The sequence below is a fragment of the Ascaphus truei genome, chromosome 7 (genome assembly GCF_040206685.1).
Source record: "Ascaphus truei isolate aAscTru1 chromosome 7, aAscTru1.hap1, whole genome shotgun sequence".
In the NCBI taxonomy this organism is placed as follows: domain Eukaryota; kingdom Metazoa; phylum Chordata; class Amphibia; order Anura; family Ascaphidae; genus Ascaphus; species Ascaphus truei.
The window spans coordinates 64,427,605-64,449,253 of NC_134489.1; the positions used below are offsets into that span (position 1 = coordinate 64,427,605).

Consider the following 21,649-nt stretch of genomic DNA (forward strand, 5'->3'; position numbering starts at 1 on the left):
CCCAATCTCTTCGCACCCTTTCTTCTTCCTCCCTCACCCCCCAATCTCTCCCACTCTCACCCACCTCCCTCTATTTCCCGCCCACTCTCACCACCTCAATTCCCCCCATCTCTATCTCCCGTCACCCCCCTCCCTAAGTGGCCCCCCTCTACCTCCCACCTCCTCCATCTGCCCATCTTCACCCCCGCTTCCTCACCCCTCTCCATCAGTCCACCCTCTCACCCTTCTCTTGCGTGTTCTCCCGCCCCTTCACAGTGCTAAGACAGAATGATTCATACACAGACCCTTTTTATTGTTTTCACATTTACAGGCAGAAAATCCTGAGAGATAGAAAAACAGGAAAGAGCAAAGGAGAACAGGAGAGCGAGAGAGCACAATGAGACAGGAAAGAGAGAGTCCGGAGAGATAGCGTGCGTGTAGTCTGCAAGGAATGTTCTAAAAGGAGAAAGATGAGGAAACAGAGCGAGTCAGAGAGGAGGGGGGGAGCATGAGTGGCTAGGGCAGGGGTAGGCAAGATGGTATACCTCAAGGGCCGCATGTGCAACCCTTACCGCCCTCAAACGGGCCGCACGTCATTAATATCTCTCTCTGAGGCAGCCGTGAGTTGTAGCTTCTCTCCGCTCCCTCCCGTCAGCTTCTTAATGCCAGCACACTCCTTAATACTGTTTCACTCCTCTCCTTACCCTGGAATCTAGCAATGAGCACGGTCATCAGGCAGCCCAGAGAGCGGGAAGAAGCTACAATCCACACCAGCAACACCTCCACTCCCTCAGCACTGGGAATGCTGGACGGGCAGCTGGGATGGCCAGTGGTTGAGGGGCCGCAAGTAAAGCCTCAGCAGGAAAACGTTGCCCTAGGGCAGTCTGGTGCCTACCAATGGGTTAGGGTTACGCTGGGAGATGGAGGACAGGAGGGAATGAAGAATATGTATGTACAGGTGTGTCCCTGGGGAATGAGAAGAGGACAGGAGCTTGGCAGTGGGGAGGGCAGAGGTCAGGGATCGCACTCATTCCAGGGACTGTAACATCAGCAGTTGTTTCAAAACCTTCGTTTGACTCGTTTCCCGAATTTCACCAGCCAGAAACATCTCATCCACCACAGTGTAAACCTGATAGAGAGAAGCGTGAGAGGAGGAGTGCCAGAGTGGGCAGCAGGCGTGCGAGGGCGGCAGGAGTGCGAGGGGAGAGGGCGGGAGGCGGCGGGAGAGGGCGGCAGGCGTGCAAGGGGAGAGGGCGGCAGGCGTGCGAGGGGAGAGGGAGGCAGGCGTGCGAGGGGAGAGGGAGGCAGGCGTGCTAGGGCGGCAGGCGTGCGAGGGGAGAGGGAGGCATGCGTGCGAGGGGAGAGGGAGGCAGGCGTGCGAGGGCGGCAGGCGTGCGAGGGGAGAGTGCGGCAGGCGTGCAAGGGGAGAGGGCGGCAGGCGTGCAAGGGGAGAGGGCGGCAGGCGTGCAAGGGGAGAGGGCAGCAGGCGTGCGAGGTAGGAGCTTTTTACAGACCTTGTAGAAGTTAAACACCAGATCCAACTCGCACACGTTGTGGAAATATTCATTTAACACCTACAGGTACAGGCGGAGAGAAGAGGAAACAAGTCAAGAGCGTCTCATACCTCACTCCCCCCTATCCATTACTTGCTCCAGGGTACCTCACTCCTCCCTCTCATATCTTACTTATCCCAGGGTCCCTCACTCCTCCCTCTCATATCTTACTTATCCCAGGGTCCCTCACTCCTCCCTCTCATATCTTACTTATCCCAGGGTCCCTCACTCCTCCCTCTCATATCTTACTTATCCCAGGGTCCCTCACTCCTCCCTCTCATATCTTACTTATCCCAGGGTCCCTCACTCCTCCCTCTCATATCTTACTTATCCCAGGGTCCCTCACTCCTCCCTCTCATATCTTACTTATCCCAGGGTCCCTCACTCCTCCCTCTCATATCTTACTTATCCCAGGGTCCCTCACTCCTCCCTCTCATATCTTACTTATCCCAGGGTCCCTCACTCCTCCCTCTCATATCTTACTTATCCCAGGGTCCCTCACTCCTCCCTCTCATATCTTACTTATCCCAGGGTCCCTCACTCCTCCCTCTCATATCTTACTTATCCCAGGGTCCCTCACTCCTCCCTCTCATATCTTACTTATCCCAGGGTCCCTCACTCCTCCCTCTCATATCTTACTTATCCCAGGGTCCCTCACTCCTCCCTCTCATATCTTACTTATCCCAGGGTCCCTCACTCCTCCCTCTCATATCTTACTTATCCCAGGGTCCCTCACTCCTCCCTCTCATATCTTACTTATCCCAGGGTACCTCACTCCTCCCTCTCATATCTTACTTATCCCAGGGTCCCTCACTCATCCCTCTCATATCTTACTTATCCCAGGGTACCTCACTCCTCCCTCTCATATCTTACTTATCCCAGGGTCCCTCACTCCTCCCTCTCATATCTTACTTATCCCAGGGTCCCTCACTCCTCCCTCTCATATCTTACTTATTCCAGGGTCCCTCACTCCTCCCTCTCATATCTTACTTATCCCAGGGTCCCTCACTCCTCCCTCTCATATCTTACTTATCCCAGGGTCCCTCACTCCTCCCTCTCATATCTTACTTATCCCAGGGTCCCTCACTCCTCCCTCTCATATCTTACTTATCCCAGGGTCCCTCACTCCTCCCTCTCATATCTTACTTATCCCAGGGTCCCTCACTCCTCCCTCTCATATCTTACTTATCCCAGGGTACCTCACTCCTCCCTCTCATATCTTACTTATCCCAGGGTCCCTCACTCCTCCCTCTCATATCTTACTTATCCCAGGGTCCCTCACTCCTCCCTCTCATATCTTACTTATCCCAGGGTCCCTATCTCCTCCCTCTCATATCTTACTTATCCCAGGGTCCCTCACTCCTCCCTCTCATATCTTACTTATCCCAGGGTCCCTCACTCCTCCCTCTCATATCTTACTTATTCCAGGGTCCCTCACTCCTCCCTCTCATATCTTACTTATCCCAGGGTCCCTCACTCCTCCCTCTCATATCTTACTTATCCCAGGGTCCCTCACTCCTCCCTCTCATATCTTACTTATCCCAGGGTCCCTCACTCCTCCCTCTCATATCTTACTTATCCCAGGGTCCCTCACTCCTCCCTCTCATATCTTACTTATCCCAGGGTACCTCACTCCTCCCTCTCATATCTTACTTATCCCAGGGTCCCTCACTCCTCCCACTCATATCTTACTTATCCCAGGGTCCCTCACTCCTCCCTCTCATATCTTACTTATCCCAGGGTCCCTCACTCCTCCCTCTCATATCTTACTTATCCCAGGGTCCCTCACTCCTCCCTCTCATATCTTACTTATCCCAGGGTCCCTCACTCCTCCCTCTCATATCTTACTTATCCCAGGGTACCTCACTCCTCCCTCTCATATCTTACTTATCCCAGGGTCCCTCACTCCTCCCTCTCATATCTTACTTATCCCAGGGTCCCTCACTCCTCCCTCTCATATCTTACTTATCCCAGGGTCCCTCACTCCTCCCTCTCATATCTTACTTATCCCAGGGTCCCTCACTCCTCCCTCTCATATCTTACTTATCCCAGGGTCCCTCACTCCTCCCTCTCATATCTTACTTATCCCAGGGTCCCTCACTCCTCCCTCTCATATCTTACTTATCCCAGGGTACCTCACTCCTCCCTCTCATATCTTACTTATCCCAGGGTCCCTCACTCCTCCCTCTCATATCTTACTTATCCCAGGGTCCCTCACTCCTCCCTCTCATATCTTACTTATCCCAGGGTCCCTCACTCCTCCCTCTCATATCTTACTTATCCCAGGGTCCCTCATGCCCCACTCACCTCCACAAAGTTATGTATGGCCTCCAGGTAAGCGAGGTTATTGTCCGTCACATCCACACAGATACAGAAGTACAGGCCTGCATACCGCCTGTATATAATCTTAAAGTTCCTAAACTGAGGGGGAGAGGGCGAGTTACACACACACAAGGGCGGGGGCGAGGGGACAGTCTGGCGGTTGGAGAACATGAGGCAGTGGGAGAGGGACACACACACACACACGATCCGGCGGGGGAGAGGGACACAAACGCGCGCGATCCGGCGGGCGAGAGGGGACAGACACAAACGCGCGGGAGAGGGGGGGACACGCGCGGGAGAGGGGGGGACACGCGCGGTAGAGGGGGGGACACGCGCGTGAACCAGTGGGAAAGGGGGATGCAGGCGGGAGAGGGGAAGACACGCAAGGCGACGGGAGAGGGGGACACACATTGCACCCAGGAAGGGGCTCTGTACCTCCACAAAGTTGGTGTGTTTGGCGTCTCTGACAGTCACCACGGCATGTACCTCCTCAATCAGCTTCTGCTTCTCATCATCATCAAACTGCATGTACCACTTAGCCAGGCGAGTCTTTCCTGCGCGGTTCTGAATCAGAATGAAGCGGATCTGAGGGAAGAGAGGGAGTGTGGATAGATAGGAGATTAAACATATATAGTATAAACAAGGCACTCACTGGTCTCAAGTAGGGGGAAATATTAATGCAAAAAAGAAATATGTTTTGGTTCTATAGAAAAATGTTCTTGATAAAATCAAAACGTAGATTTTTTTACATTAAACATTTTCGCTAAACTTTTTAAGACCTGCGCGTGTTTATTCTATTTGTGTATGACTTTTTTTATTTTTTTACATAATGCACCTAGGACATTTCTGTCAGTGCTGCTGCCTATGGTTCTGCACCAAGATGTACGGTGCTGCACTAAGATGCACGGTGCTGCACATGGATACACTATGCTACTCCGTGCTGTACAAATATATACTGTGCTGTAAAATGATATACTGTACTATACGATGATACAAAATACAAATATATATATATATATATATATATATATATACATACACATACACCTTCAGCATGTCGATCCCCTATATGTGTGTGTATATATAGTGAATATTACCAGATTGGAGTCAGCACACCAGCAGTATATTTCAAATGTAGATTGTATTGAAGAAATACAGGCACCTCAGCCAACGTTTCGGTCTGCAGTTATTTGCTACATTAGTGTGTGATTAAGCACACATTAAGTGCTTCCAAGCCTGCGACACCTCGTAAGGAGGCTCTGTAACACATGCAATTTACAATATGCAAAGATCAGGTTATCAATACAAGGTGTATTTCTGGGTGTTTGGTGTATACTTATGTTATCAGAAACGTCATCAATCTCCGAGATGCTTTAATTAGCTGAAGGTTCTGAGCTTTAACCATTGGCAAAAATAGGTACAAGACATTAAAACAGGTACAGTACCTGCTGAATGGGCACAGTTGGGGACGGGGGGGGGGGGGCGATATATATATATATATATATATGCATGTGTGGATATATATGCGTGTGTGTGGATATATAACATATATATATATATATATATATATATATATATATATATATATATATATCCTCTTTCTCACCATCTCTACGGTTGTCAATATCTCTCGCTCTCTCTGCCTGTCGGTCCAACCCTTCCTGTCACTCTCACCAGCTCTGGAATACCGGTCGAACCGTATGGGGTTCTGGGAAATGTAGTCCATGGAACCAGAAGGGCGCTGCACCCATCAGTCCCCGCGGCACCGGATCATACAACCTCCCAGCAACCTCTTCGAGGACCGGAAAGAGGTATTAAAGATGAGGCAGATCCTGCTGATAATAACTGTGTGACCAGCAGAGGGCGTAGAGGAGACATCTATTTACACTGTGTAATGTAACTGTACTGTACAATACAATGACACGCTGATATGTAATGCCCGTGTGTGACCAGCAGAGGGCGCAGAGAGACATCTCTCAATACGTTCGGTGCAATGATAGAAACACCACTATATAATAAATGATGTAAGATGATATCAAATACAATACAGCCGCTCCTTCTCCTGTATACAACACAACTACTTCACTGTGCTGTACAATGATATACAATACAATAATACTGTACTTTGCTATAATGTAGTGAGCACACCAAACGGTTGGTATACTGTGCTATACAATGTTATACTGCCCCCTACTGGGTTGTACAATGATATTTTGTGTTATACAATGATAGTGTACTACACTGTACTATATACTGTGCTATATAATACATTGATTTACTGCCCCATACTGCGCTGTTTATACAATGATATACTATACTGTGCTATACAATGATATACTTTTACAAAATAAAGTATACTGTACTATATACACTGATGTACTGTATGGCACCATACAATGATATACTGTACTGGATGTTGCTATACAATTATATAGTGTACTATACTGTGCTACACAATAATATACTGTACTGCACTGTGCTATATAATGTTACACTGTACTATATACTATATACTGTGCTATATAATATTATACAATGATATACTGTGCTATATAATATTATACAATGAAATACTGTGCTATATAATATTATACAATGTTATACTATGCTATATAATATTATACAATATTTTACAATGTTACACTGTGCTATACAATATTATACAATGTTATACTGTGCTATACAATATTATACAATGTTATACTGTGCTATACAATATTATCCAATGTTATACTGTGCTATATAATATTTTACAATGTTATACTGTGCTATACAATATTATACAATGTTATACTGTGCTATACAATATTATACAATGTTATACTGTGCTATATAATATTATACAATGTTATACTGTGCTATACAATATTATACAATGTTATACTGTGCTATACAATGTAATACTGTGCTATACAATATTATACTGTGCTATACAATGTTATACTGTGCTATACAATGTTATACTGTGCTATACAATATTATACACTGCTATACTGTGCTATACAATATTATACAATGTTATACTGTGCTATACAATGTTATACTGTGCTATACAATATTATACTGTGCTATACAATGTTATACTGTGCTATATAATATTATACAATGATATACTGTGCTATATAATATTATACAATACAATGATATACTGTGTTATATAATATTATACAATGTTATACTATGCTATATAATATTATACAATATTATACTGTGCTATACAATATTTTACAATGTTATACTGTGCTATACAATGTTATACTGTGCTATACAATGTTATACTGTGCTATACAATATTATACAATGTTATACTGTGCTATACAATATTATACAATGTTATACTGTGCTATATAATATTATACAATGATATACTGTGCTATACAATATTATACAATGTTATACTATGCTATATAATATTATACAATATTATACTGTGCTATACAATATTTACAATGTTATACTGTGCTATACAATGTTATACTGTGCTATACAATGTTATACTGTGCTATACAATATTATACAATGTTATACTGTGCTATACAATATTATACAATGTTATACTGTGCTATATAATATTATACAATGTATACTGTGCTATATAATATTATACAATGTTATACTGTGCTATACAATATTATACAATGTTATACTGTGCTATATAATATTATACAATGATATACTGTGCTATTTAATATTATACAATGATATACTGTGCTATATAATATTATACAATGATATACTGTGCTATATAATATTATACAATATTATACTGTGCTATATAATATTATACAATATTTTACAATGTTACACTGTGCTATACAATGTTATACTGTGCTATACAATATTATACAATGTTATACTGTGCTATACAATATTATACAATGTTATACTGTGCTATATAATATTATACAATGTTATACTGTGCTATACAATGTTATACTGTGCTATACAATATTATACAATGTTATACTGTGCTATACAATATTATACAATGTTATACTGTGCTATACAATATTATACAATGTTATACTGTGCTATATAATATTATACAATGTTATACTGTGCTATACAATATTATACAATGTTATACTGTGCTATATAATATTATACAATGATATACTGTGCTATATAATATTATACAATGATATACTGTGCTATATAATATTATACAATGTTATACTATGCTATATAATATTATACACTATTATACTGTGCTATACAATATTTACAATGTTATACTGTGCTATACAATGTTATACTGTGCTATACAATGTTATACTGTGCTATACAATATTATACAATGTTATACTGTGCTATACAATATTATACAATGTTATACTGTGCTATATAATATTATACAATGATATACTGTGCTATACAATGATATACTGTGCTATACAACGATATACAACGATATACTGTGCTATATAATATTATACAATGATATACTGTGCTATATAATATTATACAATGATATACTGTGCCATATAATATTATACAATGTTATACTATGCTATATAATATTATACAATATTATACTGTGCTATACAATATTTTACAATGTTATACTATGCTATATAATATTATACAATGATATACTGTGCTATATAATATTATACAATGATATACTGTGCTATACAATATTATACAATGTTATACTGTGCTATACAATATTATACAATGTTATACTGTGCTATACAATATTATACAATGTTATACTGTGCTATACAATATTATACAATGTTATACTGTGCTATATAATATTTTACAATGATATACTGTGCTATACAATATTATACAATGTTATACTGTGCTATACAATATTATACAATATTATACTGTGCTATACAATGTTATACCGTGCTATACAATATTATACAATGTTATACTGTGCTATACAGTGTTATACTGTGCTATATAATATTTTACAATGTTATACTGTGTTATACAATGTTATACTGTGCTATACAATATTATACAATGTTAGACTGTGCTATACAATGTTATACTGTGCTAATACAATATTATACAATGTTTATACTGTGCTATACAATATTATACAATGTTATACTGTGCTATACAATATTATACAATGTTATACTGTGCTATACAATATTATACAATGTTATACTGTGCTATACAGTGTTATACTGTGCTATACAATATTATACTGTGTTATACAATGTTATACTGTGCTATACAATGTTATACTGTGCTATATAATATTATACAATGTTATACTGTGCTATATAATATTATACAATGTTACACTGTGCTATACAATATTATACAATGTTATACTGTGCTATACAATATTATACAATGTTATACTGTGCTATATAATATTATACAATGTTATACTGTGCTATACAATATTATACAATGATATACTGTGCTATACAATATTATACAATGATATACTGTGCTATACAATATTATACAATATTATACTGTGCTATACAATGTTATACTGTGCTATACAATGTAATACTGTGCTATACAATGTAATACTGTGCTATACAATGTAATACTGTGCTATACAATATTATACTGTGCTATACAATGTTATACTGTGCTATACAATGTTATACTGTGCTATACAATATTATACAATGTTATACTGTGCTATACAATGTTATACTGTGCTATACAATATTATACAATGTTATACTGTGCTATACAATATTATACAATGTTATACTGTGCTATACAATATTATACAATGTAATACTGTGCTATACAATATTATACTGTGCTATACAATGTTATACTGTGCTATACAATATTATACAATGTTATACTGTGCTATACAATGTTATACTGTGCTATACAATATTATACAATGTTATACTGTGCTATACAATATTATACAATGTTATACTGTGCTATACAATGTTATACTGTGCTATACAATATTATACAATGTTATACTGTGCTATACAATATTATACAACGTTATACTGTGCTATACAATATTATACAATGATATACTGTGTGTATAATATTATACAATGATATACTGTGCTATACAATATTATACGTTATACTGTGCTATATAATATTATACAATATTATACTGTGCTATACAATATTATACAATGTTATACTATGCTATATAATATTATACAATATTATACTGTGCTATAGAATATTTTACAATGTATACTGTGCTATACAATATTATACAATGATATACTGTGCTATATAATATTATACAATGATATACTGTGATATACAATATTCTACAATGATATACTGTGCTATACAATATTATACAATGATATACTGTGCTATATAATATTATACAATGATATACTGTGCTATAAAATATTATACAATGATATACTGTGCTATACAATATTATACAATGATATACTGTGCTATACAATGATATACTGTGCTATACAATAGTATACAATGTTATACTGTGATATACAATATTATACAATGTTATACTGTGCTATACAATTAAACACTATAGTATACTGTGCTGCACAATAATATACTGTACGAATGCAATATAATGATCTACTGTCTATACTGTGCTATATATTACAACTATACTGTACTATACAATAATATACCGTAATATACACATACACATATATACTATACAACAGTCTGCTATACAATTATATGGTGTGCTATGAAATACAATGATATATAATATAGTACTAAACTGTGTATACAATGAAATAATGTACTATACGACTATATAGAATACAACGACTATATAGAATACATGTATACTATACTGTGCTGTGCAATGATATACTGTATTATCCAATACAATTAAACTACTATACTGTGACATACAATGATATACTGTACTATATACATGTACTATGCTACACAATGATATATTGTTCCACAATTATATATTGTTCTAAACTGTACATTGCTGTAACATTGACATTGCTGTGCAATAATACTGTACTATACTATGATATATACTGCACTGTGCTATAGAAATACTATCCTGTACTAAACTATCCTGCACTGTACATTATTACCCCGTACAATACTATTTTATCCTCCACTATCCTATCCTGTACTATACTATATTATTCTCCACTATACTAGAGTATATCTACTATATATTTTTGAAAGCATTGTATGTATGTATGTATGTTTCACTGTGTTCCCTGTCCCTAGCGGCAATCTCATTGGTCCCTTGGCCCGCCCGCCCCCGCACACCTCTCATTGGCCTCACACACTCACACCACCCCCTTGGCCCACCCCCCACACCTCTCATTGGCCTGAGGCGGAGTGACGGGCCAAAGGTCCAAAAAAAAACCACACACACACACACACACACCCTCTCTGTCCGCCCCCCCCCCCCCCCATCACGTGCGCCGCCCTGCACCGGCTCCGGACGGGAAGCGCGGCCCTCCTATCCCAGCCGCTCCCTTAGCTCCCCGGCGCTACCTCCCCCCCTCAGGTAAGTCACACCACTGCGCCCTCCTACCCCAGCCGCTCCCTTACCTCCCCGGCGCTACCTCCCCCTCAGGTAAGTCACACCACTGCGCGTCCCGCCTCAGCGCGGCCCTCCTACCCCAGCCGCTCCCTTACCTCCCCGGCGCTACCTCCCCCTCAGGTAAGTCACAGCACTGCGCGTCCCGCCTCAGCTTATGGCGCCAGTAACTCTCCTATTTCAGGCGCGCAGCCTCGCGCCTCAGGGCCCACACAGGCCCACACAGGGCGCTTCCTGCTGCCGCCTGCACGCCTCACTCAGCCGGACGGCACATCAGGGGACCAAGCGGGCGCGGGGGGGGGGGGGGAGCGCGAGTCACGGGGAACGGGGGGCAAGCCGCGAGTCACAGGGAACGGGGGGGGGGGGGGGCGAGCCGCGAGTCACAGGGAACGGGGGGGGGGGGCGAGCCGCGAGTCACAGGGAACGGGGGCGAGCCACGAGTCACAGGGAACGGGGGGGGGGGGCGAGCCGCGAGTCACAGGGAACGGGGGGGGCAAGCCGCGAGGCACAGGGAACGGGGGGGGCGAGCCGCGAGTCACAGGGAACGGGGGGGGGGGGGGCGAGCCGCAAGTCACAGGGAACGGGGGGGGGGGGGGCGAGCCACGAGTCACAGGGAATGGGGGAGGGCGAGCCGCGAGTCAAAAGGGAACAGGGGGGGCGAGCCGCGAGTAACAGGGAACGGGGGGGTCACGGGGAGGGGGGGCCGAGTCACGGGAAACGGGCCACCAGCCGAACCAGCAGGGGGACGGACGCCCGGAGGGGGGGGGGCATGCACATACATAAATTATGACAATACATATGCCCACTGCTCTCCACCCTGTCCCCCACTCCCCTTTCCCCCCCCACTCCCCTTCCCCCCCCCACTCCCCTTTCCCCTCCCCCCACTCCCCTTTCCCCCCCCCCCACTCCCCTTTCCCCCCATCACTCCCCTTTCCCCCCCCCACTCCCCTTTCTCCCACTCCCCCACTCCCCTTTCCCCCCCCGCTCCCCTTTCCCCCCCCGCTCCCCTTTCCCCCCCCGCTCCCCTTCCCCCCCCCCGCTCCCCTTTCCCCCCCCGCTCCCCTTTCCCCCCCGCTCCCCTTTCCCACCCCGCTCCCCTTTCCCCCCGCTCCCCTTTCTCCCCAACCGCTCCTTCTCCCCCCCCGCTCCCCTTTCTCCCCCCCGCTCCCCTTTCTCCCCCCCCCCGCTCCCTTTTCTCACACCCCCCCGCTCCCCTTTCTCCCCCCCCCGCTCCCCTTTCTCCCCCCCCCCGCTCCCCTTTCTCCCCCCCCGCTCCCCTTTCTCCCCCCCCGCTCCCCTTTCTCTCCCCCCGCTCCCCTCCTTCTCCCCCCCTCCCCTTTCTCCCCCCCCTCCCCTTTCTCCCCCCCCGCTCCCCTTTCTCCCCCCCGCTCCCCTTTCTCCCCCCCCCTTCTCCCCCCGCTCCCCTTTCTCCCCCCCCCGCTCCCCTTTTTCCCCCGCTCCCCTTTCTCCCCCCCGCTCCCCTTTTTCCCCCCGCTCCCCTTTCTCCCCCCGCTCCCCTTTTCCCCCCCCCCGCTCTCCTTTCTCCCCCCCCGCTCCCCTTTCTCCGCTCCCCTTTTCCCCCGCCCTCCGCTCTCCCCTTTTCCCCCCGCCCTCCGCTCCCCTTTACCCCCGCCCTCTGCTCCCCTTTTACCCCCTCCGCCCCCCTTTTACCCCCTCCGCTCCCCTTTTACCCCCCTTCCCCTCCTCCTCCCCCTCCTCCTCCCCTTCCCCCCCTCCTCCCCCTCCCCCCCTCCTCCTCCCCTTCCCCCCCCTCCTCCCCTTCCCCCCCATCCTCCCCTTCCCCCCCCTCCTCCCCTTTCCCCCCCCCCTCCTCCCCTTTCACTCCCCCTCCCCCCTCCTCCCCTTTCACTCCCCCTCCCCCCTCCTCCCCTTTCACTCCCCCTCCCCCCCTCCCCCCTCCTCCCCTTTCCCTCCCCTCCTCCCCTTTCCCTCCCCCCATCTCCCCTACCACCCCCTTCCCCCTTCCCCCCCTTTCCCTCCCCCTCCTCCCCTCCCACCCCCCACCCCCTTCCCCTCTCCCACACCCTTCCCCTCTCCCACCCCCTTCCCCTCTCCCACCCCCTTACCCCCTCCCACCCCCTTACCCCCTCCCACCCCCTTCCCCCCTCCCACCCTTCCACCCCCTTCCCCCCTCCCACCCTTCCACCCCTTCCCCCCCTCCTCCACCCCTTCCCACCACCCTTCGCCTTCCTGTCCGCCTTCCTGCCTCCCCGCCTCTGCTTTCGCGCCCACCCGCCTCTGCCTTTCACCCGCCCTTACTGCGCCCGCCTCTGCCTTTCACCCACCGCCTCACAGCCGCTGCATGCACTCAACAGACACCAGCCACACTCGACACATACCTGCCGCCACACACACCTGCTGCCTCCCGCCCCTACGCACCGACATCACTGACCCACCACCTCACACCCTAGCAGGACCCCCACTCACAGACAGCACTCAGAACCCACGCGCCACCTGCCGCCTCACACCCTAGCAGGAACCCCACTCACAGACAGCACTCACAACCCACGCGCCACCTGCCGCCTCACACCCTAGCAGGACACACGCCTCACATTTTTACATCTGTTATGTCACCAAAATATACATTGTACTGTGGTGTGTTTACAATAAACCATTTTTAAACAACATCGTATTACATTTTATTCCATCTTTCTTTTCAACATTATTATCCAACCTTTACAACAAATAGTCACCTATTGTTCCACGATTTATAAATAATACTACCTATTACGCATTTACATCCCGGGCAACGCCGGGTCTCTCAGCTAGTTATCCTATAATATACTATCCTATACTTTACTATCCTCCACTATACTATTTTATTCTCCACTATTGTACTATCCTATACTGTACTATACTATCTGTACTACAGTTAGGTCCGGAAATAATTGGACACTGATACAAGTTTTGTTATTTCGGCTGTGTACCAAAATAAATTCAAGTTACAGTTAAATAATGAATATTCCATGTCTCCCAACGGAATCGCCCTGTTGCTAGATATGCACTCGAATTTAGGACTATATCTGCAGAGACAGATTGGAACGATGAGGCCCTGTCCGCAGCCTTTTGGCAGGAGCAATCTGAAGCTTTGAAGGATGAGCTGCAACCTATGACCACCCTACCGATTTGGAAGAACTAATCGCCGTTTGCATCAAGGTGGATCATCGCCAACAGGAAGGGAGATCAGAGAGGGTTCATCATCGTACCACTCCATCCCGGATCTCTCCCAGTAAGGTGAGCCAATCTGAGATTCCTCTCCCGGATACTTCTGAACCTATGCAATTGGGGGGTACCAGTCTTTCCAAATCCGAGAAGCAACGACGCAAGAATGCCGGTTTATGTCTGTACTGTGGTGCATCTGGACATTTTGCTTACTTCTGTTCCCAAAAGTAGGGAAACGCAAAGTTCCCATGTGACCCGGGGGAGTCTCATTGGGAATGCTTTCTCTTTCCCCTATTTCTACTGACAACCCTTCTCGCATTCTTCTCCCTATCACTCTCTTTGGGGAGGGCTTCCAAGTCTCTACGCTTGCTTTCCTCGATTAAGTTTCCTCAGGAAACTTCATTGATCAAGCGTTCGCAGAACGTCATCTGGTTCCTATCAAGCGTAAAAGAAGTCCCATTGCTCTTGAAGCCATTGACGGAAGACCTCATCAGCCGGCTTTTATCTCACTAGAGACAGAGGTACTTCATCTCAAAATTGGGAATAATCACTTGGAAAAGATTCAATTCAATGTTATTCACACACCATCCATTAGCGTGATCCTCTGCCTTCCCTGGCTACAGATTCATAACCCCCGGGTGGACTGGCTTAACAAAGAACCCATTCAATGGAGCTCTTTCTGCACTAAGAACTGCATCTTCGGAGCAAGTAGTATTGGGGGTATCACCGTGTCTGAGGAAAAGGAAAGGGTACCATTGCCAGAGGAGTATGCCGAGTTCCGGGGTGTGTTTGATAAGGTCAAATCTGAGGTTCTTCCTTCACATCGCCCGTTCGATTGTCCCATTGATCTGCTTCCAGGTACCACGCCTCCCAGGGGAACCTCTTACCCGTTGTCTATGCCTGAAACCAAGGCAATGAAGGAATATATTGCAGAGAATTTACAGAAGGGATTTATACGTAAGTCCACCTCTCCTGCAAGCGCTGGATTCTTCTTCGTGAAAGAAAAGACGGGGCTTTACGTCCTTGCATAGACTACTGGGGACTCAACAAAATGACAGTGAAAAATCGTTACCCTCTTCCCCTCATTTCTGAACTTTTCAATCGATTACAAGGAGCTAATATTTTCTCTAAATTGGATTTACGAGGTGCCTACAATCTTGTCAGGATCCGTCAGGGTGTCGAATGGAAAACTGCTTTCAACACTAGAGATGGACATGATGAGTACCTGGTCATGCGCTTTGGTCTGTGCAATGCCCCAGCCATGTTTCAAGATTTCGTCAATGAAGTTTTCAGGGATCTGCTCAACTCCTTTGTAATCATCTATCTCGATGACATCTTAATCTTTTCTAAATCTGAACTGAAACACGTTAATCATGTGAAACAAGTGCTCCTTCGCTTAAGAGAGAACAGACTTTTTGCCAAACTCGAGAAATGTCATTTACATTAAACTTCTACTATTTTTCTTGGATACAGTATATCATTTCTGACACTGGTCTCACCATGGACCCCGCCAAAGTCAAGGCAGTACTGGATTGGCCTCAACCCACCACACTTAAAGCAGTGCAGCGATTTCTTGGATTCTCAACTTATCGCAGGTTTATCCAGAATTTTTCTTCTTTAGTGGCTCCGCTCACGGCATTAACCAAGAAAGGAGCGGACCCTGCTTCATGGCCCACTTCCACGCTTCAGTCTTTTGCACTTCTCAAGAAGGCATTCGTGTCCGCTCCTGTTCTTACTCCTCCTGATCCCAAACTTCCATTCACTCTTGAAGTTGACGCCTCTGACGTTGGAGAAGGCGCTTTCCTGTCCCAGAGAAAGAATACCCTGTTCAGGTTGCATCCTTGTGCTTTCTTTTTTTTTTTAAATTCTCTGGCGGAATGCAACTACGATATCGGGAATCGTGAACTCCTGACCATGAAATTAGCTCTCGAAGAATGAAGACATCTTTTGGAAGGTACAGAAGACCCCATAATTATCCTGACTGATCACAAAAAATTGTTATACATTGAGGGAGCACGTCACCTGAGAGCCCGTCAAGCCAAGGTCGCTATTCTTCTCTAGATTTAACTTTATAATTTCCTATCTTCCTGGATCCAAGAATGTCAAGGCTGACGCCTTATCTCGTCAATTCTCCCTGGACGACAAGTCGGAGGATCAGCAAAAGCCCATCCTCTCTCTTAAATGTATCCTTTCGGCCACTTCTTTCGTAGCACTCAACGACATTGTCCGCCAACAAAGTCACATTCCTCCCGGCATTTCTCCTCCTCAGGTTCGTCTCTTCACTTCTTCGCTGCACCGCAAGAAAGTTCTCGAGTGGAGCCACTCCTCCAGATCTGCAGGACATCCCAGCACCAGGAGGACTCGATCTCATTTCCCTTACATTTTGGTGGCCTGGGATGCAAAAGAACATAAAAAATTTCATAGCTGCATGCCCGTGTGCCAGGACTAAAACTCCCAGAATCCTTCCTCGGGTCTTCTCCAACCTCTGCCTGTTCCAGACCGGCTTTGGACACACCTGTCCATGGATTTCATTGTTGATTTACCTATCTCCAAGGGTATGAACACGATTCTCGTGGTAGTGGACCGATTCTCGAAACAGTCTCACTTTATACCCCTCAAGGGTCTCCCCAATTCTCCTAAATTAGTCGATATCTTCATCATGGAGATTTTCCGCCTTCACAAAGTACCTATGGTGATAGTATCAGACAGAGGGTCACAATTTATTTCTCGGTTCGGGCGCACGTTTTGACTCCAATTGGGCATTGCTCTTCATTTTTCCTCAGGATACCACCCGCAGACTAATGGTCAAACGGAAAGGACCAACCAGTCCCTTGAACAATATTTACACTGTTTTGTATCCGACTCTCAAGACGACTGGGCTGAACTCTTACCCTGGGCAGAATTCACCCACAACAACGCGCGTAGTGGTTCAACCCTGGAATCCCCATTCTTTGTGAATTACGGGTTCAACCCGTTGACTCTTCCTCTCGCTCTACCTTCTTCTGGGGTCTCAGCGGCCGATGACAGGATCAGGGATCTTCAAAACCTTTGGAAGAGGATCCAGATTAACATCAGGAAGGCGGTCAATAGGCAGAAGACTCAGGCAGATCGCTATCGCAGACCGGCTCTGGACCTCAAACCTGGTGACAAGGTCTGGCTGTCATCCAGGAATATCAGGCTGAAGGTTCCCTCTATGAAATTTGCATCCAGATTTCTTGGACCCTTCTCTATCTCTGAGAGGATCAATCCTGTTGCTTATCGACTCTCTCTTCCTCCTTCCATGAGGATCCCTTCTGTGTTTCATGTTTCACGTCTCAAGCCCGTGGTCCAGTACACATACTCGGTTCCTGTTCCTTCTCCTCATATGGTCCAAGGCCAACCAGAGTACGAGATTCAGTCTATTTTGGATTCCAAGATTTCCAGACGATCGCTACATTATCTGGTGCATTGGAGAGGCTTCGGTCCAGAGGAAAGTTCCTGGATTCCGAGTCATCGGATTCACGCAGCCAGACTGGTCCATATCTTTCATATGAAATTTCCGAAAAAGCCTTTGTGGAGTCGCCCGGAGGTCGCTCCTAGAGGGGGGGGGGGAGGGGTACTGTGAGGGTCCGCCATCCTGGTAGCTGGAGACCGTCTCCTCACCTTAAAACACCTGCCGCCGCGGACGCCCCAGGATGCGCAGCCTCGCGGTCCCGTTACGTGCACACGGATCTTGCGCAGCCTGTCTGCCCGCCCGCTATGTCTCCGCCCACCGCTCCGGAGCGCGGCGAGTGCGCTCATCCAGCTTCCCTTCTGACTCACGCCCCAGTCTCCGACACCGTCCTGGTGACGGACAGGACCGGTGAGGGAGTGACTTGCGCTCCGGTCTCCGCCCCCTAACCTCAGTGACGTGCGTGGATCGGCGCACGCTCAGTCCCGCCTCTGTTCCTGATCAGGCTGCATCATAGGGCACAACTGTGTGCACCAGTAGCCTATAGGACTCGGTTTCCTGGTCCCGCCCTGGCTTCTCATTGGAGGATCTCCCTTTATATACCCTCTGGCTCCAGACACCCATTGCGGAGCATAGTCTTGTGTGACGCCGTGCCTTGCTGCATTCAGTTCCTGTATCTCCTGCCTTGCCTTGTCCTGCTTGCCTTGTCCTGCCTTGTCTGTTGATCCTACAGCTGCCGGAACCTGCTACGTAGCTTGGACTCCGCACCTCTCTACTCCTGAACCTGGCTACGCACCCTGACGATCCGCTACTCCCCAATCCTGAACTTGGCTATGTACCCCGATGATCCGCTACTCTCCAGTCCTGATCCGGCAAGTACCCTCTACTACTCTCACATCTATACTCCTGACCTGGCTTGCATGACCAATCTACATTCTAGGCACGCCCGCATGGCTGTGGGTTGGCGTTACTCAATTATCTACCTCAGCACCGCAGTCGCGCTTCGTTTGTGGTGAGCTACGCGTTACAACATCCAAATTGGAGGAAGGGTTTAGGAATTACATCTCTTTAATATGTAGCCCCCTCTTTTTCAAGGGACCAAAAGTAATTGGACAATTGACTCAAAAGCTGTTTCATGGACAGGTGTGGGCTATTCCTTCGTTATTTCATCATCAATTATGCAGGTAAAAGGTCTGGAGTTGATTCCAGGTGTGGCATTCGCATTTGGAAGCTGCTGCTGTGAACCCACAACATGCGGTCAAAGGAGCTCTCAATGCAAGTAAAACAGGGCATCCTTAGGCTGCAAAAAAAAAAAGAAAATCCATCAGAGAGATAGCAGGAACATTAGGAGTGGCCAAATCAACAGTTTGGTACATTCTGACAAAAAAAGAACTCACTGGTGAGCTCTGCAACACAAAAAGGCCTGGCAGTCCACCGAAGACAACAGTGGTGGATGATCGTAGGATCCTTTCCATGGCAAAGAAAAACCCCTTTACAACATCCAGCCAAGTGAAGAACACTCTCCAGGAGGTAGGCATATCATTATCCAAGTCTACCATAAAGAGAAGACTTCACGAGAGCAAATACAGAAGGTTCACCACAAGGTGCAAACCATTCATAAGCCTCAAGAATATTAAGGCCAGATTAGACTTTGCCAAACAATATCTAAAAAAGCCAGCCCAGTTCTGGAACAGCATTCTTTGGACATATGAAACTAAGATCAACCTGTACCAGAATGATGGGAACAAAAAAGTATGGAGAAGGCTTGGAAGCATACCACATCATCTGTAAAACATGCATGGCTTACAATGGCACTGCGTCACTAGTGTTTATTGATGATGTGACAGAAGACAGAAGCAGCCGGATGAATTCTGAAGTGTATAGGGATATATTGTCTGCTCAGATTCAGCCAAGTTGATTGGACGGCGCTTCACTTTACAGATGGACAATGACCCAAAACATACTGCGAAAGCAACCCAGGAGTTTTTTTTAAGGCAAAGAAGTGGAATATTCTGCAATGGCCGAGTCAATCACCTGATCTCAACCCGATCGAGCATGCATTTCACTTGCTGAAGACAAAACTTAAGGCAGAAAGACCCACGAACTAACAACAACTGAAGACAGCTGCAGTAAAGGCCTGGCAAAGCATCACAAAGGAGGAAACCCCGCGTTTGGTGATGTCCATGCGTTCCAGACTTCAAGCAGTCATTGCCTGCAAAGGATTCTCGACAAAGTATTAATTTTTTTTATTTATGATTGTGTTAATTTGTCCAATTACATTTGAGCCCCTGAAATAAGGGGACTGTGTATGAAAATGGTTGCAATTCCTAAAGTTTCATACAATATTTTTGTTCAACCCCTTGAATTAAAGCTGAAAGTCTGCACTTCTATTGCATCTAGGTTGTTTCATTTCAAATCCATTGTAGTGGCGTATAGAGCCAAAATTATGAAAATTGTGTCAGTGTCCAATTATTTCCGGACCTAACTGTATATTATACAATACAATCATATAGTGTACTATATAATTCCTTACTCTTTTGTGCTGTATCAACATTACATATATTATTTACAATATCCGAGTGTGATGTATTATTTATTATCAGTTACATTTGTGTAGTTCAAACACCTGATCAGATACAACCGGATATCACTGCTATTAATGGCATATACCTTAGGTGTAAATATGTGGGGATCAGTATTGAAATTCCTAACTCCCTCCATTACTGTATATAACCCCTCCCATTGCTGTGTATAATCCCTCCCACTGCTGTATGTAACTTCTCCCACTGCTGTACATAACCCCTCCCACTGCTGTATATAACCCCTCCAACTGTGATATATATTCTCTACTGTGTATAGCCCCTGCCTGTAACCCTGACGCTGTTGTGCAGTGTGCAGGTTTATCTATTAGCAGCAATATTAGCCGTGCTCCATTGTATTATGAGCGTGAGCATCCCAGCCCATCCGCATTAGGCTGCGTTTATAGTGCCGGCGACAGCAACGCCGCTTCAAAACAAATGCATTGCCGCTGTCGTGTGCGCATATAGTACGCACGGCCTGACGAAGCGACGGCTTGGTCGCGATCGCTGGAAGTCATCTCAATTTGATTTTTCCAGCGAACGTAGCCTGACGTCGCCGGCACTATAAGCGTAGCCTTAGGCCGTGTTCAGGGTGGCTGCTACGCAAACGCGCACACGTCTGTCGCAATTTCGGGTTGTTCGGTGGGAGTGTTCAAACTGAAAACTCCACCGGCAGCAAAGTACAGCGTTGACGCTGCTACATTTTGCCGCTACAACCAAAAATGATATTTGGGGCTGCAGTTGCGTCACCCCGGCCCCCGCCACGCCCCCAGACGCCCCCAGACGCCGCGACCCGACTCCTACAGCCTGAACACAGATCGCTGGGCTGGAGGAGCACGCGGGGATGTGCGCACGGACACAAGAGTCCGTAGCAGCCACCCTGAACTCTGCCTTATATATCCAGCTACACTCTGCGGAGCTTGTTTCCAGTGAGGCTTTTGGCTCTACATTTGAAAACCTATTAGATCAAAAACATTGAGGCAGAGATTAAAGATGGCGAAAAGCTGTTACATGACAGAGTGCTTCCACTGTTAAACATATCTGAGACCTGGTAATGCAGCACACCACTGTGTCCCCTTCTCAGTTTGTGATCCGTTTAATAAAAAAAGGCCACGGCTGGGTGTACCAAGAT

The 21,649-nt window shown here is 45.8% G+C and overlaps 1 protein-coding gene across 1 annotated transcript; it reads right to left on the minus strand.

Moving 5' to 3' along the window:
• Positions 1–268: 268 nt before the first annotated feature.
• AP2S1 (adaptor related protein complex 2 subunit sigma 1) lies at positions 269–21,637 on the minus strand. Its single transcript, XM_075608843.1, has 6 exons — positions 21,566–21,637; positions 5,461–5,699; positions 4,290–4,439; positions 3,840–3,953; positions 1,494–1,553; positions 269–1,108 (listed from the first exon to the last, which is right to left on the minus strand). Exons 2-6 carry the CDS (start codon positions 5,578–5,580, stop codon positions 1,007–1,009), a joined length of 546 nt encoding a protein of 181 aa, XP_075464958.1. The 5' UTR covers positions 5,581–5,699; positions 21,566–21,637; the 3' UTR covers positions 269–1,006.
• Between the last annotated feature and the right edge of the window lie 12 nt (positions 21,638–21,649).